The 27,775-nt window shown below is 36.6% G+C and overlaps 2 protein-coding genes across 2 annotated transcripts; both read left to right on the plus strand.

The window, feature by feature from the left end:
* The first annotated feature begins 15,529 nt into the window (after positions 1–15,529).
* LOC141601315 (uncharacterized) lies at positions 15,530–17,739 on the plus strand. The gene is made up of 6 exons (XM_074421585.1): positions 15,530–15,596; positions 16,257–16,364; positions 16,468–16,567; positions 16,849–17,062; positions 17,159–17,214; positions 17,664–17,739. Exons 1-6 carry the CDS (start codon positions 15,530–15,532, stop codon positions 17,737–17,739), a joined length of 621 nt encoding a protein of 206 aa, XP_074277686.1.
* A 6,664-nt stretch (positions 17,740–24,403) lies between these two features.
* Positions 24,404–27,055, plus strand: LOC141601316 (uncharacterized). Its single transcript, XM_074421586.1, has one exon. It carries the CDS (start codon positions 24,404–24,406, stop codon positions 27,053–27,055), a length of 2,652 nt encoding a protein of 883 aa, XP_074277687.1.
* Positions 27,056–27,775: the final 720 nt, after the last annotated feature.

Genomic DNA, 27,775 nt, shown 5'->3' on the forward strand with positions numbered 1-27,775 from the left:
TAATGGCATGGGACATTGGAAAAGAAATTGTTCAAAATACCTTGGTGATATCAAAGCTGGAAAGATCACTCCAGTAGGTAAATGACTATCCTTCTTTTATGTTTCTAATTCAACTATGGTAATATGATGCAAAGTTGTGATAATGTATCTCCCTTTTTAATTGTAAATAGGGCCTCCACCAAGCAAAGACAAGGGAAAAGAAAAGCAAGCATGAGAAACCATGGAGAAGCTATGGATAGCTTTTATGGAGCTTTGCTTTTCATTGTCTTACTTTAATTTATGTTTTGAATCTTCAGAACTTTAAGTTTCCGTGTTCGACATGGAAAGGTATTTTGGATAATGGTTTGTATTTTTGATGATGGTGACTTGGTTTGCAACCCAAGTCACCCGATTTATCATTTATCCTTTTATGTTCTAAAATTCATCTTTAAATGCTTGCACTTTGAAACATAAGATTAGTCACTTAAAGTGATCTAATAGACAAATATAATGACGGGTTTCATTATATGTCCACATGCTTAAGGCGTGTGTATGATCATTTATAAAGTGATTTTGAGTTTATGAACTCTCTTAAAGGAATGTCAATCACCAAGAACACATGTGAATTCAATAACTATTAGTCTATCTATGAGATAGTTCTCCTTATACTTCAACATCATTAATTTGTGTCTCATATGCTATCTTTGAATCTATAGTGTATTTATTCTAAAGATAGAATGGGAGAAAAATGAGGACACAACACACAAAGCAAGATAAAATTGTGTACTTGTGTAAATAAAGATCTACGCAAGAGAGAATGATTTGAATGGAGGTATATCTATTTACATAGTATGCCGAATAGATGAGATCTATGGTCTCAGGTTAGTTCTATATGACTAAAGAGACCAAGTGTAGTAAACATAAGAGAATATTCTCAAGATAACTACACGAGGAGACCAAAAGAAAGTTTTGGAAGAAAAATGACTAATGTAAAGTCTTAACAAGTTTTTGACTAAGTTTATGAAACATTTGACCAATAGTTTCAACCTTGAGATTTACTTAAGAGCCTAAAATGAATCATAGTAACATACTAGTTATGATCGAGTTGCAAAGATTGATATACCGATATCTTCAATGGCCAAAGTTTTAACAACGCAAATGTCATTACTTAACCTCACTATGAAATGGTTAAACCTCCTTTCAAAAGGGTATTTCGAAGGACGTATTCTAAATATTATTTATATTTGAATAATGACATTGTTACACATCATTATGACATGAGTGTGTTGGAGATTTAAAATCTCTTTCCGTAAGGTTAAGATGAGACCACTTCAAAATAGGTATTTTGAAGGGATATGATGGGAACATATATGGTTCTGTCTTAATAACTTGGCAATGCAATTTATATTTCAATTCTTGAATAAATTTCGATTGAGAAGTCAATTTCGAAATGTGTAGAATTGAGTGGGAGTTAGGAAATTCTCATGTGAAGACATGGAATTTAGTGGGAGCTATCATCCTTTGAATATTTACGACTCATCACTCATTAAAGAATGACGAGCTAATACCTTCTTTCATAAAGAAGCATTTGAGTTTTCAATTCTGGATGAAAATGGACTATGATGAATCCAATTACATCAAGGGATGTTGGATTAGTATTAAGAGATACACATTGTATCAACATTCACATAGGTTATTGATATAGATGAAAATTGAATTACCATTAGCAGTCATGGTCGTTCATTGAATCTATGAACGGTTGATCTCATGATTATTAGTAACTAATATTTCCGCCATTAGAATAATCATGTACATGTCCAATTATGAATCATATGCATAAGAGCATGATGATTGATTGGTGAGCCATAATAGAAACGTCATGCATTCTCAAGTAGAATCCGATGAGCGATTTCAGTGTTTGACAGAATGCTCTATTGTGTGTTAAGAGGTTGCACATATTATAGAAAGTCCGAGCACATGTAAGGATTTATGAGAATCCCAAATATTACAAGCCTAGAAAGAGAAATAAGAAGTTTTGGAAAGATGCTTGGTCGAATAAGAAGTTATTCAAAAATAATCTTTCCTAAGTTAAGCTAGGACTTGTGAGAAGTACTAAGCTAATAATCTTGACAAATTGTTACAAGATTCTACAAAACATGTACCTAGTGCATTGTGTGTGGATGGAGTACTTGATCAGTACAAGTTATATCATTCATCACAAATTCATTCGTTATGAGATAATTGATAAGAAAGTTCTTTCAAGTTAAAGAACCGAAACCAAGGTCCGGAACCTTGATGTGTACTTGGTAAGATTCATGCTGTGAGAGAGAACATGAATGTAAAGGAAATGCAAGTGTAAGAAGTTTGAACACATGGACACATGGGATGTTAAACTTCTATTGCAGTCAATGAGTGTTTACACTTATGATTTGCATCACAAGGTTGTAATATGATTTTGACTACCCGAGTGTGATGTCGACATTTGTCGTTTGAGTTATTATTAACTCACCTTGTACATTGTTATATCCAAACGGGTTGTGAAGACAATTGAACCCCGTTAAAGTGAACATGGATTAACATTGTATTTGCCCATGGTTACTTGAATGAGGTGACGTCTCGAAGTGACTATAGTGTGATGCGATTGATGGCAAGTTCAAGTGCCATAGAGTCATGTGAGATGACTAGTCGATCACATAGGCAGACTGTTAGGAACATTTTGTCGGGCCTAATGACCGCTTATAGAGTTCTGGCAAATTTATATAGCCTGGTCGTGGCAAGAGCTACTATAGTATTCAAATGAGTCGATTCTTTTGACTAAAGACTATTCTCCTAAGATGGCACAGTTTCAGATTAACTTTGATTTGTGTTACTACGACCTTCGTAAATGGGGTCAAATGGGCATATTTTGGGTTATGATGGCTGTGGCTAGTCGAAGGGAATGAGTGCGATAGGAATTGTCCACCCCTAGTCAGGGTTATAACAATATCTCAGGGCCACTCGAGGAGTAATGAACTGGAAATGCGTGGCCACGCTCGGAAAGTATCTATGATAGATAAGTCCGGTCAATCAGTTATTCTCCAGATCGAGGAAACCACTCTCGATATGATCACTTGCAAGTACGACCTGAAAGACACCTTGCATTGAGTGGGAGATAGTAATAGGACAAGAGAATTGGTGACGCACACTTGTCGAGGACAAGTGGGAGATTGTTGGAATATGTGTCCTCCGACAATAATGCGATCATGACTGTTGATCATGATGATCACATGTTTAAATCTCATTATAAAGAATACAATTGGGAAGTAAGATTGTTACTGTCAACTGGTCAACATATATCGGTAATGATTGGTGACTAGAGTTTGACATTCTTGTCGTATGACGGTGGTGATCGATTGACCCCTAGGTCATACCTATAGGGCAACACTCTTAATTGATTATTTAATTAATCGTATAATGTTGCGAGTTAATTAAATTACTTGAAAATTGACGGACGATTTTGGAAGTAAAATTTACGTATCAAATTGAAATGTGATTAAATGAGATACGGTCTGAGTAATTGAATTGTATCATTACTCGGATGAAATAATTGTTTAATGTAACAATTAAATTTGAATGAATTGTTATAAATACAAACTGTTGTGATTTATAAATTGGTAAAATTTTTGGTACAAGTAATTATGATATTACTAAGTCGATTTTGTATGTGACGTATTTTTATTAATACGTTGATTTTTAATATGTTAAAAATACGTAACAAATTTATGTCACATATGACATGTGACATATTGACAATTGACAAAAATAATATGGATTCCATATTATTAAATGGACCGAAATAATAAGAGAGGTTTAAGCTAATTAATTGTTTAATTTAGTGGTAAACATAATGATTAAAAAGCAAGAGTAGCCATGCAACCCTATTAACCTTGTGAAGACAAATATGGGCATGCATTGGCTCACCCATTAAGCCCCCTCCACCCGGGTTTTTATGACAAAAACCATCATGGTTTTTCATCTAATTTTTACCTAATATTACACTAAAATGTGTTAGTGATTATTCATTCCAACCATCATCCAAAATACAATTCTAGAGAGAATAATAATCTTCTCCTTCTTCTCTCTACAAAACCGAAATTGTTAAGTGTTCATAATAATTTTGGGTCAATTTTCTACTAATTAATATTATACTAGTTCTTGTAATATTAATTAAATTAAGAGAAAGCTTTGGGTATTAATCCTAAGGAGAGATCCTATACTTGGATCTTGTTCTTCCATCTTAGGAAAGCTCAAGAACAAAAGAAAAGGAGATTTCTTTTTTGCCCAATAAAACCGAAATCATCAATGTAAGGACATGATTTCTCCTCTATTTTAATATTGTTTGCATGCATAAAATCCGTATTTAATTTTATGACAAATTAATTTAAACATATATGAGTATGTTAGTATGTATTAAGATCTACATTTCCTTCAATAAATGCAAGGATTCATAGGCTTAGCATTTCATGAAACATAACATGTGCATAGGTTGACATCACAACAAGCAAGCAATTTAATTATGAAAACATATTAGATTAAGCATGACTAATCCCATGTTGATTTTCCCTAATTTCCCACTAATCCTAGTTAAGAGACTACTCACTCATTATCATAGGAAACATGTCAACAAGATTGTCAATCATATTAACAAGTATAAATATGATAAGAGCTTAAGGAAGTAAACAATAAAGAGTAAAGAGTAAATAGTAAAGTAATTATACCAAACTTGATATGATGCAAATAGTAAAGTAAAAAATAACAGAAGAGAACTTGATTGATTGATGGAGGGTTGTCAATCCTCCAATAATAACCCAATAATCTTCAATTACCCAAAAGTAACAAACTTGAACAATAATTAAGGAGAGATTAATATGTGATTTGTGGAAAGATTAAAGAGTAATCTATTCTAGTCTACTCCTAATCTAATCTAAGAAGATTTTCTAATATCGAAGCCCCCTTTGATTATCATCAAAATGGGGTATTTTTAGTAGTGCCTCATTAGGTTAACCAAGGCTAAACTAGTAATTAACAATTCTAAGTTCTAAACATGGAATCGCAAGTATTTCGGAGAGATGGGCATCTTTGCTGAAGACACCACGATCCGCTCGTCCAAGAGGTAAGACGCTCGGATTCTTGCATGGAGGGACGAGCGGCTGATGAGTCGGGACGCTCGGATTGCGGACTCCTTGGACGAGCGTCTTAGCTCCTTGGACGCTCGGATTCCTCTTCAGAATCCTTCCCTTCGCAAACTTCTTATTCTTGCAATGTTGGTCTTTAGTTCTTGCCCTTCCTTCAATACCCGTTCAACCAAGATCTTCAATGTCCTTCCGAATAGGCTCAAGAGACGGGAAGTTTCCGCCTAATTGTCTCCTTTCCTACAAATCAAACACAAAGCAATAGGAAAGCAAAATAGGAAACATTTGACGGGTAAAATAGCTATGAGACGCTATAATAATATGCAAAATAGGTTCAAGTAGGGGTCTAAATGTACGCAGATATGAGTCACATCAAATACAAATGAATCCAAAAACTTTACAAAGTATTAAAATAAAATCTTGACTTGAAAATCTCTTTAAACCACAGCGGAAGACCTAAAAATTAAACCAGAAGACAGAAAGGAATTACCCCCATGACGAGCAGCCCCTAAGGGAGAAAACACGTCAGCCGAAAAGATGTGTAATAGATAATACCTCAATATAAGCAGCTTAGTTTTAGTCATGGCGTGGAAAGATACACAATTAAAAATAAAAATAAATACAAAGAATAATAAAAACACTCCCCCTTAACTTAACTCTAACTCAAACTTACTCCATAATATAATAGACACTCGCATCCCAATAATTAACTTACAACAAACAACACAACACCACCTATAAAAACGACCACCACAACCCACTGCCCTCCTGACCTCCGCCAATAACACCATAAACATGACCCCCGTACTTCACTCGAACCCTACTCAGAACCTGGTTGGGTCGAGAGAATCAAGGACTCTGGTTTCCGGTCTCTTTCTCGGTCCAATAATGCACAACACAACAATAATTCAAATAATTTGAATCCCAAACCGTACCCTACCAGTCAATGCCGTGGTCAATGCCGGTCATAGGTGGTCAACGGCAGCCCTAGGTCGAGTTTAGGTTAAGGTCGGGTCAATGGTCGAGTCAACATTTTATTTTTTTAATTTAATCATGAGAAAGAGTTTATGAGACGGTTACCTTAAGACGGCCGTATGATAGATGTAAAGCTCCTTTTTCTTCTTATTTCTCTCTCTTACTTTTAATTGTGGTTTACGTAAATACAAGTGAACCAAAAAATAGCTAGAAGCTCTCATTTATACTAGTAGAAGGTACGTGGAAGAACCTTCTAGGCTCTTTCCTAATTTTATTATGTCATATTATAATATTGTATAAATACCATATAAATATTGTATATAATACGTATCACCTTATTAGTTGTATAATACCGTCACCACAAATATCTATGTAGTATACGTCACATCTCATGCATCTTCCATCATATATTATCATATATTATTTTATTATTATTATACACGTCTCATAAATTATTCGTTAAATAAATATAAAATACATTTTTATAAAACACATTTTCGTAAATTCTTGTTGACTAACCTTTGAGCAGTCTCTAAAACACGGAGTTTTACAATAACGGTGTAGGAACTCAGACATGGGAGTCCAAAACATCAAACTAGTGTAGTAACTCGGACATAGGAGTCCAAAAATTATAATGGCATTGGAGCCCTAAACATTGTAGACGGTCTAGGAACCTGGCCATAGGAGTCCAAAACTTCGGAATGGCTGGAGAATCCGAACATGGGAGTCTGAATCTTCAAAAATGTGCGGGAACCCGGAGATAAGTAGGTTTGGGAACCCAGGGTAGGTATGTGAACCAAGAAAAAAAAACATCATTTCATTATTCTATGATCGTTTTTATGAACCTTTGTGTTTTGAACCTCGACATTTAGAACCTTCTTGATTTTTGAACCTTGACATTTTGACCTCGACATTTTGAACCTCGATATTTTGACCACGGCATTTTGAACGTCATGGTTACATTACTTGCATCAATGGTGGGTTGAGCCTTATCCTTAGGTGCCTACGTATCCCTTTGTGACGGAATCAAACCCGCATCATAGTTCGGCAAACATGGCCTTGGCATTCCGCAAATTCTTTTTCATTTCGATTCAAAGTTGGGTTGACCCTTGTACTTAGGTGCCTAACTATCCGTTTGTGATGGAATCAAACCCGCATCGTATTTCGCCAAACATGGCCTCTATATTCCGCAACCCTCGGCCCAAAACGGAGCTTTCCAATAGGAGGTTGCCATTATACAGTGGAGATACATCTCATATACTATCAGTTCCTGAACCCGAGCAATGTTACCTTATGTTTTCTGAGTCGAATATCAATGTCAACTGCATTATCCCTGTCGGGGTACATTTCCATTTGTGCTCCGCTGTGGAGCGATTCATCTGCATCTTTTGTAATACGTTGTGGATCACCTTGCTCGGCGGAGAACTCTCCTGTTCAAAATGGTCTCTGAAGCAATGGCTTCAGAGCCCCCAGTTGTAATAAGTTCTAAAGTCTCCGAATTTAGAGCCCCAGGTTGGTGCATATATGCATATATTATATCAATTTTATAACATGTAATTCCCGTGACATTTCAAAATTTTGATATCATGGATAGGCGTTCGGCGCGAAACGTAAACATTTGAAAATAAATGGGTTACCAACCTGATCTTTGCATATCTTATGAAATGGGTTAACTAACTCGCAAACATTTGAAATCGAGCTTCTTCCAAGTCCAACATTTTGAAAACAATTTTAAAAAAAAGTTTTTGAAATTTCACATTTTAGCATTTTGGATTGGATGGGTAGACACGACCTGACTCAAACATATGACCCGTAAATAAACATAGAGAGGGCATAGCCAGCTACCTAGAAATAAAAAATCTATAAGTGTGTACGGGTCTTTATTCAAACATCGACTCATCGGGGGTACAATTCTTCAACCATCGCTTCTGAATGGTTAACTTCTCGCGGGTAAACCTCTACAAACACTGCTAGACGAATCTCTCCAACCATCGTTTCTGAATGGTTAACTTCTCAGGATAAACCTCTTCAAACACAACTTGATGAACCTCTCCAACCATCGTATCTGAATGGTTAAATCTTCGGGATAAACCTCTTCAAACACTACTTGATAAACCTCTCAAACCATCGCTTATGAATGGTTAAATTCTCGGCTACTGGCACTCGCCTAAAAAGACACTGACCCAAATTTTAACCTCTACAGTTGGCATTGAGCGTTCTGCTGTTATGGCCCAAACTCAAACTACACCATCATTGATTGTTCTCATCGAGAACAAGTTCTACACCATCATTGTTTGTTCGCTCGAGAACACCATCATGAATTACTACACCATCATTGTTATACCATCGTTGATTGTTCCCTCGAGAACAGATTTTACACCATCATTCATCGTCCCGCTTAGGTACAATATCTACACCATCAATCATCATTATTATCGGGAACCGTCATCTACACCATCGTTCATCTTTCACCTCCGCATTCTTTCTTTTCAGCGGGTTTTCATATCATTTTTGCCTCCGCCTTCTTTCTTTTTAGCGGGCATATTCATTTTTGCCTCCACCGTCTTTCTTTTCAACGAGCGAATTTATTTTTGTCTCCGCCTCCTTTCTTTTAAGCGGGCTAATTTATTTTTGCCTCCGCCTCCTTTATTTTCAGCAGGCTTTCGTCTTTCCGTCAAATGGAACCAACATTCTGCACGGGGTACCAAGCATCTTTTGCAAACATCATCATATAGAACTCATTACGAGACTTGACAACTAGTTATCGTGAATCTACATCTTCATCCTAGCCTAAACCGAGTACTAAGACTGACTCAACATAGGTGTCTTCATTTGGACTTTGGTTAAGACCCGTATAAAACCGACAAGACACATCGTGGGTGGTGGATTTAATCCCTTATTATGAAGGACTGCTTACGTATTCGCGTGGAGCAAAATCAGATCCAACATAGTTTGATCAAGGTGCATAAAATAGTCATTTTGTTTGTGTGTAACACTCCAAGGTTTCACCTAAGACATCGTACTGTATCCCGTCCTAGCTTGTAAGGTACCGTCAAATTCCGTGTCCGGGGTTGGTGTAGGAGGCTGTGATTTTCTAGCTAGGATGTGGAGCTTGGCAAAAAAGGCTTCAATAGCGGACTGTCATTCTAAAGGTTCATTTTCTTGTGCTTAGGCCAGTGGTTTATGGCTTACATTGTAGTTGGACAAGGTTTCTCGGGTCTGACGAAACCCGAGTGCAAATAGGTTGGTAAAACAATGTGGATTTAAATTTCCATGTCTGGACCCTAAAGACTGGGTGTAACAACACGAGGCCAATGATTCTCAAAATTCCCATCTATCCCCATGTAACTATCTCGAGAAGGACTTATGGGTAGAGTGGTTACTTCTTACAGTTTTGGACTTCGCCCATTGAATTTCAACTACGGGTACTTGGCTTGACTTCTGGCTTCTGTATGTTCGACATTCAACCACAAGCGTTTTGTAATTTTGTCATCTCTTCTGTTTTTTTTTCTGTTTTTTTCTCTGTTCTTTTCTGTTTTTTTTCTTCTTTTTTTTTCTTCGGTTTTTTTTCTCATTTTTTTTTCTTTTCTCAGTTTTTCTATCGAAACAACACCTTCGATTGCAACTAGATTAATATTCAAACATTTGAATTTCGCCAATCGATTTGGGTTCATACTAGCATTCCTTATTAGAATAGATTGGCATTTTCTCTCTTCAAGATGGGTTTTTCTTGTGGGGAATGGGCTTAATTTTCTTCGTTAACACGGGAACAAAGAGCTAGTCTAAGTTTGTCATAGAACCATCTATTAGGCTTGTCTTGAGCACAGGTTTTGATGGAGGTTTTCTACTGCCAGACATGGAATAGCTAAAGGGAACAGACACGGGATCCTAAAGTACCCTACCATTTACAACAGAATACATATTTCTATCCAAGGGCACCCTTCGAGTGCGTTGTGCATTTTCATTAGTTTGATAATGGAAACGGGATTGAAAAGGGGATCAATTTCACTTATATTGAAACGGAGTTTGATATGGTTGCAGGAAAAACAAATCTTAGAATCGACTCGGACAAAGACTCGAATACAAATTCCGACTCATAATCATCAACCTTGGTTTTGAACATTCCTTTCTTCAAGAGTTGACTCAGATGCTCGGTTTGAAAAAGTAGCCCACTTTTGCAACTCGATTTTGACTTTGGGAAAGAAACTATGTGACTCGGGTTCAGGAATCGACAAGAGTTTTGAAGTTATTTGTAGATCGACAGAGGTTTTGTTGGAGTGAGTGTCCTCCACAATAGTGAGTCTACATACTAAATCTCGTACAAGGAATATCAGGGATTTATATTATAAATATTTGTCAGCTGGTCAACTTTAATAGGTATTGATTGGCTTACTAGAGTTCGACATTACTTTTGTGTGACGGCGACGATTAACTTATCCCTTTAGGTCACACCTATAGGATGATGCCCAAATGGATAGACTAATTAATTATATAAGATATAGTATAATTAGTATCTTGTATATATTGACTTTTATTAAGTCAAGTGAATTTATTTTTGATGACGAGGTACGAACGCGGGCCAAGGGGATTTTTTATTTAGTTATATGATAATTAATCAATAAATATTAATTAGAATTTATTAATTAATTGTTAATTAATTAATTTTATACGATGTGTGTAAGTTTTGAGGCGGAGGTAATTAGCTATTTAATTTTACAAGAGGTTATAAAATTAGCTAATAAAGGTCCATAAGACATATTTTATATTGATAAAATTGTGTAATATTTACTTAATAGTTAAGCGATTATTAGTTATTAATTTCTATTATTTAAGTGTTAAATAATCAAATTAATATTTAATTATATAAGATAATTAAATATAAGACTTATAAGCATTTGTGGGACAAATGTCGGAAATCGAAATGTACCTAAATTGACAAGTGGACTAATTTTAGGACGGTTTATTTTCCACCCTACATGTGTCAATTTAGTTGTCAAATTCTACATAGATTGTCCCCTTAATTTGCCTATAAATACCAATCATACGCCACATAGAAAAATCTTGAAAATTTTAGACAAAAAAATTGACCAAAACAAGCTCTTTGGCCGGCCCATTATATGGAGAAAATGCTCCTATTTTTCTTCATCCTTTCTAATCATAAATTGATCAAATTATTGATCATTTAACCAAATAAATTCACATAAATAATAATTTACATCAATTATTATTATAGTAATAATATTTGTTGTAATATACAAGATTTAATACTACTATTATCTAGTTAATAATACTAGTATTATTTGGGCTAATCTTGGATGCCACCAAGAGGAGGTTTCCTACCAGGGAAAGGAAGGTGTCCTTGTGTTGTGCCAATTTTTTTCCTAAAGCAATGTAAGAAATTCTAATTTTCCATCTTTTAGGCCATCTTACAAACATGCATGTAAATAGATTCATTATAACTAAAATTTAAAAAATTATTTCGTTTCTAATTAGAGATGTATAATTAGGGGTCTAGCTCCTTCAAGTGGTATCAGAGCTTTGTTGTTGCATGCATGTTGATTTTCGACCATTTTATCGAGTTATAAGATGACTTAATAAAATCGGAATTTTTGTGTAAAATTGGGTTAGCATGAAAATTTGTTGTTGCATGTATATATTCTGACCTAAAAATGTGTTTGGTAAATTTGGTTAATTATGAAATTTTATTGCGAATTAATTGATTTTTTCGTCTTAAGACCGTCTTAATATGCATAAAATTGGTTAATAGTTGACTAAAATATTTGCATGTTAATTATGGTCATGAAATTTTAGTATATTTACACACGCATGATTTACTTTGAGTAAGTGAATATTAGAAAATTAATTTGATTAATTTTGAATGATTTGTGATTTTTAATAATTAAATACCAATAAAATGTGATTATATTGGTTCAAAATTACTAAAATTTATTTTATTAACATGAGAAATTTATATAAGGTTACTTGCATGTTATATACATTGGATGTATATTTAGAAAATTAATTTGATTAATTGTTACATATTTATTATTTTTTTATGTGATAAAACCGATAAAATGTGACCATATTTTTCTCAAATTTTAATCGGAACTTTTTAGTAAAATTTTTGGCATTTTAAGGTTCTGAAAAATGTTCCAGATCATTAAAAAAATTTATTTGGTGATTTTTCGAATTTTTATATTTAATTTGGAATTAATAGATAAAAAATTGCGAAAACAATGTTTAAATTGTATATTTGATAGAAAATTTTTTGGACAAAACTTTTGAAATTTTAAGTTCCTATAAATGTTCCAGAATATTTATTTCAAAATGATACAAAAATCTCTATTTATTTGGATTTATTTCATAAATGTTATGATTAAATAAGATTTAATTAACAATAATTCATAAAACGTTATGAGATCATGATGAAGTTAGTGAGTACTAATTTTTGAAAACAGGTGGGGAAGTTATTTTATGCTTAAATTTGATTTAAGTTCTAATTTTTCATTTTTAATGGTTAAAAAATCGCTTAATTAACCAAAGTTTCGAGCTTCATATCAAAATGAAGGTTTATAGGGCGATTTGGTAATTAAGGAAATGTTTAAATTTGATTTTAAATCTGCATTTTTTAAAATAAATGTCTTTAAATTTATGTAATTTATTAATGTAATTTGTCTAGTATGGGCTATTTAGTTTAATTGGTATTACCGTAGTGTAAGGGAATACCAATTTGTTATATAATTAAATGTGATTTCGCATCGAAGTTTTGTAATATTAATAGTTTTTTTTTTTTACAAATGTATAATAGGAAGTGCTATGTAATTCATTTTTTATACTTGTAATTATTTATTACGAAGACCGACGGTGTCCTGAAGACGGAGCCTTTCGAAAAGGAGTTCTGATGAACACCAGAGTTTCCAAAATACCAAGATATGTTAGAAGGCATTCCAATGACGTTCAAGGGACCAAGGAGTTGGTTTCCGAAGTTGTAACAGTAAATTATATTAACTAGATTAGGAGGCCATAATAGGATTTATTTTTACATTTTTATATGCATTCATTCCGAATCGCGATAACATGTTTTTTTTATTTGTTTTTCGACTATTGTCAATTAAAATTATCGAGAATTCGCCGTTTTAGTTCACTTAAAGGGAATTGATAATAAATTGACAAGATCTCTCACATTGTTTAAATATTGAGACTAGCCCTTCCTATTAGTAACACCTATGAATCCTTTCTTCATTAGGGGGCAGGTGCGGCTCACCGTGGTGTTCCCTTTTTACGTTGGATAAGTAGGGTAATAAATGTTATTACATGTAAAAGTTGGTTAGACTCGACGGAATTACAAGATTGGTATGTCTGGCTACACTGGGCCCAATTTTGTGTTTCGAGACTAGAAGATGGATTTACTTGAAATCTATCGACCGAGAGTTCTAGGAGTAGAATCACTCAAGGAGTTGACTCACCGAATTTATTTAGATCTCGTAAGTCTGGCGTCACTGGGCCGAGATTTATTTAGACACAAATCTTGGAATCATTTATATAATTTAGGTGAGAGATCATTATATAAATATTAATTACTTTAACTCGGTTGAAATTGTTTCTCGAGTAATTTATACGATGAATGTTAATATTTTCTTTTTCCGGTTTTTTGTAGTTTTCTTTATCGCGCAATGACATCAAACGACGATAAATCCGTTTCTCATAATTCACAACCACGTTTATCCTTAGGAAGCGTTTCCTTGGAAAAAGACATTACCATAATCGGGAGGCAAATCTCCATAAAGACTTTAAGGCAGACGAAATCATACGAAATTTAGCTGAAACTCATTCACCCAAATCTTATAATTGTGCAATAAACGTTATTGGATCCTCTTATGAAGACAATAATGCACAAATTAGTGGGAGTTTTGGGAAAAAATCGTAAGTGTTAATAACAAGATGTGGTTTAAAAGAAATTATTCTAAATGTTTGGACGATAAAATAGTTGAACGTGTGACGTTAGCAAACTCTTTTTCTTCCAATATTTATACTATAGACATAAACTATGCTAGTACCACAACATGGGTATTTGATACTGGTTACGGTTCACACCTTTGACAACACTTATAAGGGTTAACCAACGTACGACGTTTAGCAAAAGGTGACATTGACCTATGTATGGGAAATGGAGCTAGAGTAGCTGCAGGTTCTGTAGGAACATATGTAATCAAATTATGATCAGGCCAAGAGTTTTAATTAAATATTTGTTATTATGTACCAACTCTAAGCAAGAATATAATTTCTATTTCTGTGTTAGACACAGAAGGTTTCACATTCATGAATAAAAACAATTGTCCCACCTTTTCATATGATGATTTGGTATATGGGCAAGCTATAGCGATTGGAGGAATATACATTCTAAATCTAACTAAAGATGTTTATCATATATATAACAAGAGGATTAAAACAGATGATTCTAATCAATCTTTCCACACGCATTGTCGATTAGGTCATATAAATGAGAAGCGTATAAGGAGACTCATATGTATAAAAGGTCTCAAACCATTTGATTTTGAATCTTATGGAATATGCGAATCTTGTTTAGTTGGCAAAATGACTCGTACCCCTTTGTCTGGAAATGGTACACGAGCTAATGACTTATTGGGTCTTATATATACCGAAGTATGTGGACCAATGACAATCACTGCCAGAGGTGGTTATAACTACTTCATCACTTTTAGTGATGATTTAAGTAGATATGGTTATGTCTAGTTAATCAGATATAAATGTGAGGTATTTGAAAAATTCAAGGAGTTTCAAAGTGAAGTAGAGAACCAACTTCAAAGAAAGATCAAAACCTTACGATCAGATCATGGAGGGGAATATATAAGTCATGACTTTGATAATCACCTGAAAAACTGTGGAACAGTTTCACAATTAACTACTCCAGGCACACCACATTTGAATGATGTGGCTGAAAGGAGGAATCGAACTTTATTAGATATGGTTTGATCGATGATGAGTCAAACTGAACTACTTGACTCATTTTGGGGTTTCGCGCTTTTGTCTGCCATATTTACACTAAATCGAAGCCCGACTAAAGCAGCAGTGAAAACCTCATATGAGATATGGAATGAGAAGGTCCTAACTTGTCGTTTCTTCGTGTATGTGGTTGTGAAGCTTATGTCAAGAAAAAATATGACGATAAATTAGCTCCCCGATCAGACAAGTGTTTCTTTGTAGGTTATCCAATGGAAACTCGTGGTTAATATTTCTATGATCGAGAAGAGAGCAAAGTGTTTGTGTCTCGCGATACTGTCTTTCTAGAAAAAGATTTTATTTTTAGAAGACATAGTGGGAGAAAATTTGAATTTTCCGAAATTCAAGAACCACAAGAAATTCAAGAGCCAGAAACTGAGGAGATGACGCAGAAAGATATTCTTTCTGCAACCAATTCAGTTGTAGTTCCTTCTGAACCTAGGAGGTCAGGTAGAATTAGTGACCAGCCTGATAGATATCTGGGGGTTATCTAATAGGATGGTGATTATGAAGTGTTGCTTTTTGAAGGTAACAAACTTATAACCTACAAAGCAGCTATATCTAGTCCCGACTCAAAAAAACTGGCTTGAGGCCATGCGATTTGAAATGGATTCCATGTTCGACAATCAGGTATGGGACCTGGAAGATTTGCCTGAAGATGTTAGACCTCTTCTGTGTAAATGGATCTTTAACATAAAGATGTCTACAAAGAGCGATTTGTGGCAAAAGGTTTTGCACAAGTTCATGGCTTACACTATGACGAGACTTTTGCACCAGTTGTAATGCTTCGATCCATTAGGATTATGTTAGCGATTACTGCATTTCATAACTATGAAATATGGCAAATGGATGTCAAGACCGCCTTCTTGAACGGGTTTCTGGAAGAGGAAGGGTCTACGACACAACCTGAAGGTTTTGTGGATCCTAAAAATCTTAACAAAGTGTGCAAGCTTAAGAGATCCATTTATGGTCTTAAGCAGGCATCAAAGAGTTGGAATCATCGCTTCGATCATGTTATTAAACAGAATGGCTTTACTCGAAATGTCGAGGAGCCGTATTTATACATGAAGTTTAGTGTGGTTAAGGTTGTATTCCTTGTATTGTATGTAGATGACATAATACTCATTTCGAATGATGTACCAATGCTTACTTCAGTAAAAGAATGGTTGGGAAGTCATTTCCAGATGAATGATTTGGGAGATGCCCAGCGCATCTTGGGTATCTGGATATAGAGATATAGAACCAAAAGGATATTAGCTATGAGTTAAGCTTCTTGATCGATTAAATATTAAAAACTCTAAGAGGGGATTTTTGCCAATAGGTAGTGGGATTACTTTGAGTAAGTCACAGAGTCCTACTGAGCCTATGGATATTGAACGCATGAAATCGATTCCTTACGCTTCAACTGTTGGATCGATCATGTACGCTATAATGTGCACCCGTCCCGACGTCTCGTATGCTTTGAGTATGACGAGTTGTTACCAAAATAATCTAGGTGAGAGTCACTGGATAGCCGTCAAGAATATTCTTAAGTACTTGAGAAGAACTAAAGATTCGTTCTTCGTATTTGGAGGGGATTCTGAGTTACGCATAAAAGGTAACACAGATGCCAGTTTCTGAACATATATGGATGATATGAAATTCTAGGCTAGTTTTGTCTTTATGATAAATTGAGCTGCGGTTTGCTTGACAAGTTTTGAAGAGTCGGTCGTTGCGGATTCTACAAAGCTGAGTACATTGTAGCATCTGAAGCTTCAAAAGAAGCTGTGTGGATTCGACAATTTTTGAAGGGACTAAGCGTAGTTCCGACTGCCGTAGATCCTATCACTATTTATTGTGATAACAGTGGTGCAATTTTCCAAGCGAAAGAGCCCAAGTCTAGTAATAAGTTCAGACATGTACCCAGGAAATATCATGTAATTAGAGATTTCATTGAAAGGATGGAAAGAACAGTTTGTAAGGTTGGGACGGATGAAAATGTTGCTGATCCTTTAACCAAACCTTTGTCGCAGGTGAAACATGATAGTTATGTCGTCTCTATTGTATTAAGACGAATGCCTGAATTGCTGTAAATTATAAGATATGTAATAATTAGATATTGTATTAATTATTTTATATATGATAATCGCATTCATCGGTTGAGTTTTTTTATAGTGTATAAAATTCTATTTTTTATTGTTCAGTTTTATTTTAATTTATATACTTTGTTTTATCCAAATAGGTTGTAGTGACAACGTTGAACCCTATTAAAGTGAACTGGATTAACATTGTATTTTGTCCCTAGTTACTTAATGAGGTGACGTCTCGAAGTGACTAGATTGTAAGGCGATCGATAACGAGTTTGACTGTCATATGACCATAGAGATGGCTGGTCGATTACATAGGCAGATTGTGAGACGATTTGCTGGATAACGACCATTTATAGAGTCCTCATGTTGACTGGTCGTGGCAAAGATTTCTATTTATTCCTTCGAGTCCATTCTTTAGACTGGTGACTATTTGTCTAAGTTGGCGCAGTTTTCCGATGACTTTGGTTTTTGCTCTGGGTCACACTGTAAAAGGAGGCCAATGGGCATCTACTGGGTCATTGTGATCTGTATTGAATGAATAAAAATAGGTTAACATGATTGTCCACCCATGTAACTTTAAATCTCAAGGCCACTCGAGGAGAGGTGACTGGAAATGCGTGGCCATACTCGGATAAAATCTATAGTAGATTATTCGGTCAGACAGTCATTCTCCTGATCGAGTAAACCACTTTATGATATGATCACATGCAAGAATGACCTAAAAGACATCTTGCATTGAGTGGGAGATATTATGGACAAGAAATTGGTAGCGCAGACTTGTGACGGACAAGTGAGAGATTGTTGGAGTGAGCGTCCTCCACAATAGTGCGTCTACATACTAAATCTCGTACAAGGAATATCGGGGATTTATATTATATATATTTGCCAGCTGGTCAAGGTTAATTTGTAATGACTGCCTGACTAGAGTTTGACATTACCGTTGTGTGACGGCGGTGATTAGCTTATCCCTTTAGGTCACACCTATAGGATGATGCCCAAATGGATAGACTAATTATTTGTATAAGATATAGTATAATTAGTATCTTGTATAGATTGACTTTTATTAAGTCAAGTGAATTTATTTTTGATGACGAGTTACAAACTCGGGCCAAGGGGATTTACCATTTAATTAAATGATAATTAATTAGAATGTATTAATTAATATTTAATTAATTAGTTTTATATGATGTATGTGTATGTTTTGAGGCGGAGGTAATTAGCTATTTAATTTTACAAGAGGTTGTAAAATTAGTTAATAAAGGTCCATAAGACACAATTTATATTGATAAATTGGTGTAATAATTACTTAATAGTCAAGTGATTATTAGTTATTAATTTGTATTTTTTACGTGTTAAGTAATCAAATTAATATTTAATTATATAAGATAATTAAATATAAGACTTATGCATTTGTGGGACAAATGTCGGAAATCGAAATGGACCTAAATTGACAAGTGGGCCGATTTTACGAAGGTTTTTTTTCCACCCTACATGTGTCAATTTAGTTGACAAATTCCACTTAGATTGTCCCCTTAATTTGCCTATAAATACCCATCATACACCACATACAAAAATGTTGAAAATTTTAGACAAAAAAATTGACCAAAACAAGCTCTTTGGCCGGCCCATTATATGGAGCAAATGCTCTTATTTTTCTTCATGCTTTATAATCAAAAATTGATCAAATTATTGATCATTTAACCAAATAAATTCACATAAATAATAATTTACATCAATTATTATTATAGTAATAATATTCATTGTAATATACAAGATTTAATACTACTACTATCTAGTTAATAATACTAGTATTATTTGGGCAAATATTGGGTGCCACCAAGAGGAGGTTTCCTACCATGGAAATTTGAAGACAGGACGATCATCCTAATTTTTATAGCTCAAGAACAACACGAGGAAAATGTCCTTGTCTTTTGCCCAATTTTTCCCTAAAGCAATGTAAGGAAATTCTAATTTTCCATCTTTTAGGCCATCTTATAAACATGCATGTAACGAGATCCATTATAACTAAAATTAAAAGTAATTTTGTTCCTAATTAGAGATGTCTAATTAGGAGTCTAGCTCCTGCAGGTTTCACTCTAATTATCGGCGCGGGATACAAATGGACTTGACCGGATTTGACATAAAAATGAACACTGTAGTTCATTTAGGAAGAATGCAATTGATGTTGGATCTGGGTCCTCGACCTAAATGGACCTCAACGTAACATGGGTGGACTTGAATTGAACATGGTGGTTCGTTTGTGAAAGGTTCAACTAAATTAGTTCGGGTCTTCGACTTAAACTGGCATGAGATGAACTTGGATGGACTTGAGTTAGGCTTGACCATTGACTGAAACCAGACTCAATGAGAGACTAAAACTCAGGAATGGACAAAGTGGCTCATTTGTGAAGGAGTCTCACGCGAGAAAGAGGGGGTCTTTGACCTAACAAGGACAACAACTCGACTCAAACAAACTTTCTGACATAGACTTGACACCGACTCAGTGCGACTAACCCGTGATTGAACCAAACATGGTCTATAGGTTCGAGAAAAAACGCCTAGTGTGGCCTGATAGACGTTTTTGGTGCTCTGGGTTTGACCAACTGGTCGACATGCATGACTCGGACCCAAGAGTGAGCTTAGGTGACTCAACTGGGTCGTGTTCTAGATAAGACATGGTTCACTTGAACCTCGAACAAGACTAGACATGACTAACATAGACAACCACAAGCCTAACTAGGCTAAACCTGACCTGACTGACTCAAACACTAATCTAGATTTCGGTTAGATTCGGAACATGGTTCATTTGAATTTCAAATCGAAAAGGGTTAAATTAAAATGAACTTTTAAATGGGCAGCATGCCGGCTATAAATGGCTTATTTTGTCAAAATTCTAATGCTAATTCGACGACATTCCGACGAAAAAACATAATTTTTCCAAAAGAGGTAAGTTTAGAAGTTCGGGTATGAAAACATGGACTAGAGGATTTTCGAAAAAATGGGCTGGACACGACTCAAATTTTCAAACAAAAACGGCTTTTTTTTAATAACCAACGCGATTTTTGAAAAAATTAAAATAAAATAAAAGACTCGACACAGGATTCACATGACAAGTAGTCATTCGCATACGAGAATGAATGCATGAACCTAGACTCAACTAAGTCTCGGTCGGTCTTCTAAATTGGGCCTATGCCAATTATCCCACTTCATCAAAGAATCTAAGTCCCCCATAAGCCCATAGCAATATGGTAGAACAAGTACTTAAAGATTTAGTAAAGACCGCCTTGGTACTTAAAGCAGGTATATTGGACGTCATCTCTTTACCTTTAAATAAAACCAAGGGGGAGATGGTCCGAACCTAAACTCTCAACTGAGTTTATGCATGATAAAAAAAAGCAAACAACTACAAATTCAATCGATTGGCCATCATTTAAATTTTCAAGTAACACTACTCCCCAGTAGAGTCACCAAAATGTGGATGTGGGAAATTGATAATCGTCGGGGTTTTTGAAAAAGGAGTCGCCACCTAGTTTTAAGGAAAACTCGAAAATCGTTCTAGAGAAAAAGTAGGAAGTCCGTTAATAAGACACCTAACTACTGCAGTGTAAACCCTATGGATAGGCAACCATGCACTGGATCTTGCAGGACACTTTAAAAATATCAAAATTTGTGGTAATTTAATGTGAATAATAAACTGACACTGAGCCAAATTTCATGAATTTTCGAGAACTCTAAGTATTTTTAATGCTACTTGAAATAGCCTGAAATCCTGAGATTATAGACAGACTGATTCAATTGATTATGTGACTTGTATGAGGACTCAGAGATATAGCTATGATCCTAAATTCCCACAGATAATTCATAGGAAATTTAAGATTATAACTTAACAAATTTCAGACTCAAATCCACAAATTAACACAGGATTAAAGTTGAACTTTGCTCAACACAATTAAACTGAACCACAGATAGATATAGGTTCAACTTAATAATGTCAATCTGACTTTGATCAATTAACCACAGAGTTCACAGGTTAATTATCAGGCCAGGTTTCCAAACTACAGTTTAACACAAGTTTGAAAGAAAATGAGAGAAGTCTCAAGGCTATTTTTTATTCAAAAATAATCTGCTTCATACACGTGAGACATAGGCTCTTATATAGGCCTTGTCTTGGCATTACAATTTGAAACCCTAGCATCCAATGGTCCAGAATTAATCTAAGATGAATACAAACAACATAAATTATCTTACAAGTTGGTAAATAAAGTGAACAAGTGAAAAACAAAAGCAATTGGGTAAAACAGACTGAAATAAAGCATGGTTACAGGCTGTCACTATCAGTTGTCCTCTGGTGCACAGTTTGCTATTCATTTGGTGGCTAGCCGAAGTCAAGACTTCTTGTTGTTACCTATGGCAGGTTTTGTCGAAAAAGGTGCAGCAACTCTTTTCAAGGAGCCTCACAATTGCCTCACCAAATAAGGAAATGTTGCTTTATGCTTTAACTTCAACATGTGACTGCCTTGCTTTCCTTTTGCTGGGATTTCTGCTGAATTACATTACATTTTAGGATGACTGACAGGATGTTTAGGGAGCTAGCTTGGACTTTCAGTTGAGGCCTGCCTCAGCTGGCCATATAGGCAACTGATAACTGGACCTGGTGAACCTCTTGACTGGCTGAGTTGGGGGTGGTTCAATGGATATTGCAGGGACTTGGACTGTGGCCTGATCAGAATTGGGAACCCTTGAATCAGCTCCTGCTGCAGCCTCCCCTTTTTTAAAAGGGCTTAACCTCAAGCTTGGTCCCTCTTCATCATCAAACTCTCCATAGTAAGGACTCATGTCTCCTATATTGAATGTGTCATGTACCCCATACTCACCAGGAAGGTCTATCTTGTAAGCATTTGGACCAATTTTCTCAATGACCTCAAAAGGACCCTTTGCCCTAGGCATCAGCTTGTTCTTCCTCTTAGCAGGGAACCTCTTCCTCCTTAGTGGATCCATACAAGATCACCCGACATGAATTCTTTCTTCTGCTTAGGACTCTTGGCCTGCTTCTTATACCTGTCATTGGCCTTTTCAATTTGGCTCTTGACAGTTTCATGGAGCTTCATCATTTGTTCCACCCACTTCGTAGCATCATAGTTCATCTCTTCCTTTGGTACACTTGAAAGATCTAAGGGCATCAGAGGATTGATCCCATAAACCACTTCAAATATACTGTGACCAGTTGCAGATGCAGGAGCTCTGTTGAAAGCAAACTCGGCTTGTGGCAGTTTTAAATCCCAGTCCTTCAAAGACTTGCTAACAATGCATCTCAATATTCTTCCCAGGGTTTTATTAGTGACCTCAGTCTGGCCATCTGTCTGTGGGTGGTGTGATGTACTGAACAGTAACCTGGTGTTGAGCAGCTTCCATAAGGTCTTCCAGAAATAACTCATGAACTTGACATCTCTGTCTGAGACTATGGTTTTAGGGACCCCATGTAACCTGACAATATTAGTGAAATAAAGCTCAAAGAATACTCACAAAGATCCTCTCGTTTTCTTACAGGCTGTGAAATGAGTCATTTTGCTGAACCTGTCAACTACAACCATTACTGAATCATTCCTCCTTGAAGTCCTGGGTAAGGCTATGATAAAATCCATGCTCACATCCTCCCATGGTTTGTTTGGTACTGGTAATGGTGTATAAGGGCCTCCTTGGAAGGAGCTCTTAGCCTGTTGGCAGATGGAGCATTTCCTGAGCATCACCTGGACATCTCCCATCATTCTGGGCCAATAAAACTGTTACTGCAAGCTATCCAGAGTCTTTTGGACCCCAAAATGACCTTCTAATCCACTGGAGTGGACTTCCTTTGATGCAGGAGCTAGTAACCAGGACAACCAACTATTCCATGGTCAAGCAACTCAGGCAACAACAGGCCATAACCACTCCTACCTAGCCACTGATCAGTCTACTTTGCAGGCTCCTAAGTACCAGTACAAGGCAAATCACCAGCTGCCACCATGGCCAGCTGATAAAACACTCATATGAGCATCAAAAAGTCCTAGGGAGCCAGGTCAAATTCTCATTGCAAAGTATTGAAAAACCAGTCTGAAAGCAAGTTGCAGGAAAGGAGAGATTCCAAAAAGTACATTGCCATTTCTGGACAAACCAAGGAAAAGCTGTGTGTGAGGCTTCTTTAACTTAAGTTTCCATATATCAGAGGGTGCTTGGACACTAAGTCAAGACCAAGGAGACCACTCATCCTCACATAAGCAGGAAAAGCAACAACTACCACAGAAAAGCTTGAAAGGCAACAAAGATGTCACTGTCACCTGACTATCCTCTGCAAACTCAATTTGTTTTCACTCTAGTTTACATTTATGATCTTTTTGCCGTTCTAATATATTATCTAGACTTTTGTCCTGACTTATGGGACAATCCTGGCCCTTAGATGAACCTTTTATTTCATGTTTAACCTAAAAGCAAGGCCTATATAAGGACCCTTGCATCAGACTGTTAGAGGCAGCTGATTTATGAATGAAAACCTGAGTTTTACTCTCAATTCAAATCTCTTAAATCTTATGTTAGAAACATAGGGTAGAGTCAGGCTTATTGATACTCTGTGCTTGCTGTGAGTATTGAATAAGAACCTGGTAATAGGGTGAGAACAGTCCTGTGCATGCTGTGGATTGTTTGAGCTTTATTGTCTGTTTCAACTCGAGTATTCCTGTGTTAAGCTGTGGTTTTCTTGAGTTAAACATCCCAAATTGTTTAGTTAACTTCCTGTGCTTGCTGTGGAAGGTAGTTGAACAATTATATCTCAAATTTACCTCCTTTACTTCACAATTACACCCACACTGTCAGTCTGTTCCTTCTCTGTCAGTTCAGGTTTAGTAATTTATTTAAATTACTTCTGGGTCTCCTAAAATCTTGTAATTTTCACAGAATTGAGCTAAGGTGTCCAGGGTAATTACTGCAAATTTTCATGAATTTAGGAGTCCAATAGAGTGCTCAAACCAAATTTAGAAGTTGGTCCTTTTTCCTGCCATTTCCCAAATTGTCAAAATATTGTAAGGGGTGGGTGTTTACACATCAACTTGGTATATCAGAGCCAGGCTAAACACAATTCCATCTTGTGTTTGTCTTGGGAATTGAGAGAATAGTGAGTTCATCAACCTACCTACATTAAAAACACAAAAAATAACCATGAGTGAAGAGAGACTAGCTGGCATTGAAGCCACAGTTGGAGATCTGGCTAGAAATATGGGTACACTGGTGAATGCTATGCATGCTGTCATGGAGAGAATCCCAAACCCAGACCCCAGGGGGCAACCTGCCAGAGGAAGGGGTAGAGGGAGAGGCTTTGCCATGGGAGGAAGGAGATACCCACGACCAGAGGAAGAATATGGATCAGACTCTGATGAAAGCAACAGGACACAAGAAGAACATCTTGAGCAGACAGACAGACATATAAAGGTAGATATCCCTGAATTTTCTGGTAGTTTGAACCCTGATGACCTACTAGAATGGATTAGAGATGTTGAAAAAATCTTTGAGTATAAAAATTATAATGATGCTAAGGCTTGTAAAGTTGCAGTCTTGAAACTGAAAGGTTATGCTTCCCTATGGTATGATAATCTTAAGCATCAAAGGTTAAAGGAGGGTAAGGATCCTCTTAGGTCGTGGTCCAAACTTAAAAAGAAAATGTTGGCTAAGTTTGTCACCAAAGACTATACTCAGGATTTATTCATCAAACTGTCTAACCTTAAACAGAAAGAGAAAACTGTTGAAGCCTATTTAAGAGAATTTGAGCAATTAACACTTCAATGTGAAATCAATGAAAAACCTGAACAAAGAATTGCAAAGTTCTTAGAGGGTCTTGACAAAAACATTGCTGCAGAGGTTAGAATGCAACCTTTATGGTCTTATGATGATGTGGTTAACCTATCACTAAGAGTGGAGAAAATGGGGAAAACCAAACCAGTTGCAACCAGACCCAAACCTGTTTTCAGACCTTATTCTGGTGTCAAAATCAATGACCCACCCAAAACAACCCCCCAACCCACTGTGGATAAGGGGAAGGCACCCATGAACCCCAAAATCAACCCACCCTTATCCAGAGACAAGATTAAGTGCTTCCAGTGCCAGGGATTTGGCCATTTCAGGAAGGATTGTCCTTCTGCTAGGGCACTCACTGCAATAGAGGTTGCAGAATGGGAAAGGGAAGGTTTGGTAGAGTATGAGGAGGATGAGGCTCTTGTTTTAGAGGAGGTGGAGTCTGAGAAAGAAGCCAGTCCAGACCAGATTGTTGCTCATCCTGATACAGGGCACAGTTTGTTCCTTTGGAGGGTCATGCACTCTCAGCAAGCCCCCTTAGAGGCTGACCAGAGGTCTATGATATTCAGGAGTAGATGTACTGTCCAGGGAAGAGTTTGTAACCTCATTATTGATGGGGGTAGCTGCACTAATGTTGCCTCCACCACCATGGTTAGCAAGCTGGGCTTACCAACACAAGAACACCCTAACCCTAACAAATTGAGATGGCTAAGTAAGGATTCAGGAGTGAGAGTTGACAAGCAGTGCATTATTTCCTTCTTCATTGGGAAAATGTACAAAGATGAAGTGTTGTGTGATGTGGTACCCATGGATGCCTGTCACCTGTTACTTGGGAGACCTTGGGAATATGACAGGAATACCACACACCAAGGGAAGGACAATGTCTACATATTCAAACATCAAGGCAAGAAGGTCACCCTGACCCCATTGCCACCAAACCAGAGGGACTATGGCAGTCCTATTGTCCCAGAAGAAATGAGTGGTGTGTTGTTCTTATCTAAGGCAGCCATGATTAAGGAGATCAGGCAAGAACAGCCAATTCTGATGCTGTTATCCAGGGAAGTAAACCAAGAAGAGAACACTATTGTGCCCACAGCTGTTGCCCCTTTGATTCAAAGGTTCCAGGAAGTGTTCCCAGATGAGCTGCCTAGTGGATTACCTCCATTAAGGGGCATTGAACACCAAATTGATCTTGTTCCTGGTTCAGTGCTCCCAAACAAACCAGCTTATAGGTGTGATCTAAATGCTACAAAGGAATTACAACATCAGATTGAGGAGCTAATGACAAAGGGATTTGTGAGGGAGTCTCTTAGTCCTTGTGCAGTCCCTGCACTCCTTGTACCAAAAAAAGATGGCACCTGGAGGATGTGCACAGATAGCAGAGCTATAAACAACATTACAGTCAAGTATAGGTTCCCAATCCCCAGATTAGATGATATGCTTGATGAGTTGAGTGGTGCCAGCATATTCTCTAAGATTGATCTAAGGCAAGGATACCATCAAGTGAGGATTAGGGAAGGGGATGAATGGAAGACTGCTTTCAAAACAAAACATGGCCTGTATGAGTGGCTTGTAATGCCTTTTGGACTGTCAAATGCACCCAGTACCTTCATGAGATTAATGACTGAAGTGCTGAGGCCATGTCTAGGCAAGTTTGTTGTTGTCTACTTTGATGACATACTGGTGTATAGCAAGAGCAAGGGAGAACATCTTAGGCATATGGAAGTGGTGTTTAAAATCCTCAGAGAGCAGAAGCTGTATGGCAAGCTGGAGAAATGCACCTTTATGGTTGAGGAGGTTGCATTGGGTTACCTGATATTAGGAAGAGGCATTTCAGTTGACCAAGAGAAAATTGCAGCAATGCAATCTTGGCCAACCCCTACTACAGTCACTGAAGTAAGGAGTTTTCATGGGTTAGCATCCTTCTACAGTAGATTTATCAAGAACTTCAGCACAGTGGTGGCACCCATCACTGAATGTATGAGGAAAGGGGAGTTTCAATGGACTGAACAAGCTCAGTAGTCCTTTGAAAAAATCAAGCAACTCATGTGTAACACTCCTATCCTAAAGCTACCTGATTTTGATCAGCTATTTGAAGTGGAATGTGATGCTAGTGGGGTAGGAATTGGAGCAGTACTGATTCAAAGCCAGAAGCCTGTGGCATATTTCAGTGAGAAGTTAAATGGGGCCAAACTGAAATAGTCCACCTATGATAAAGAGTTCTATGCAATCATCAGAGCCTTGATGCATTGGAATCATTACCTTAAACCTAAGCCATTTGTACTACACTCTGATCATGAAGCCTTGAAGTACATCAATGGCCAGCACAAGTTAAATTTCAGGCATGCCAAATGGGTGGAGTTCTTGCAGTCTTTTACCTTTTCCATCAAATACAAGGAAGGCAAGAAAAATGTGGTAGCAGATGCATTGTCAAGAAGGCATTCCTTGCTTTCAGTTATGTCCAACAGGGTTCTTGGGTTTGAATTCATGAAAGAATTGTATAAGGAAGATCCTGACTTCTCAGAGGAATGGATTACTCAGACTGAAGGGCATAAGAACCAAGGAAGCAAATATCTACTACAGGAAGGTTTCCTATTCCAGGGCAACAAACTATGTGTTCCAAGGGGGTCTTACAGAGATCTCTTGATCAGGGAAGTCCACTCAGGGGGAATGGGTGGGCACTTTGGTGTCCAAAAGACCTTGGAGATATTACAGGACCAATTCTATTGGCCAAGAATGATG

This window comes from Silene latifolia, chromosome 9, assembly GCF_048544455.1.
Source record: "Silene latifolia isolate original U9 population chromosome 9, ASM4854445v1, whole genome shotgun sequence".
Taxonomy (NCBI): Eukaryota; Viridiplantae; Streptophyta; class Magnoliopsida; order Caryophyllales; family Caryophyllaceae; genus Silene; species Silene latifolia.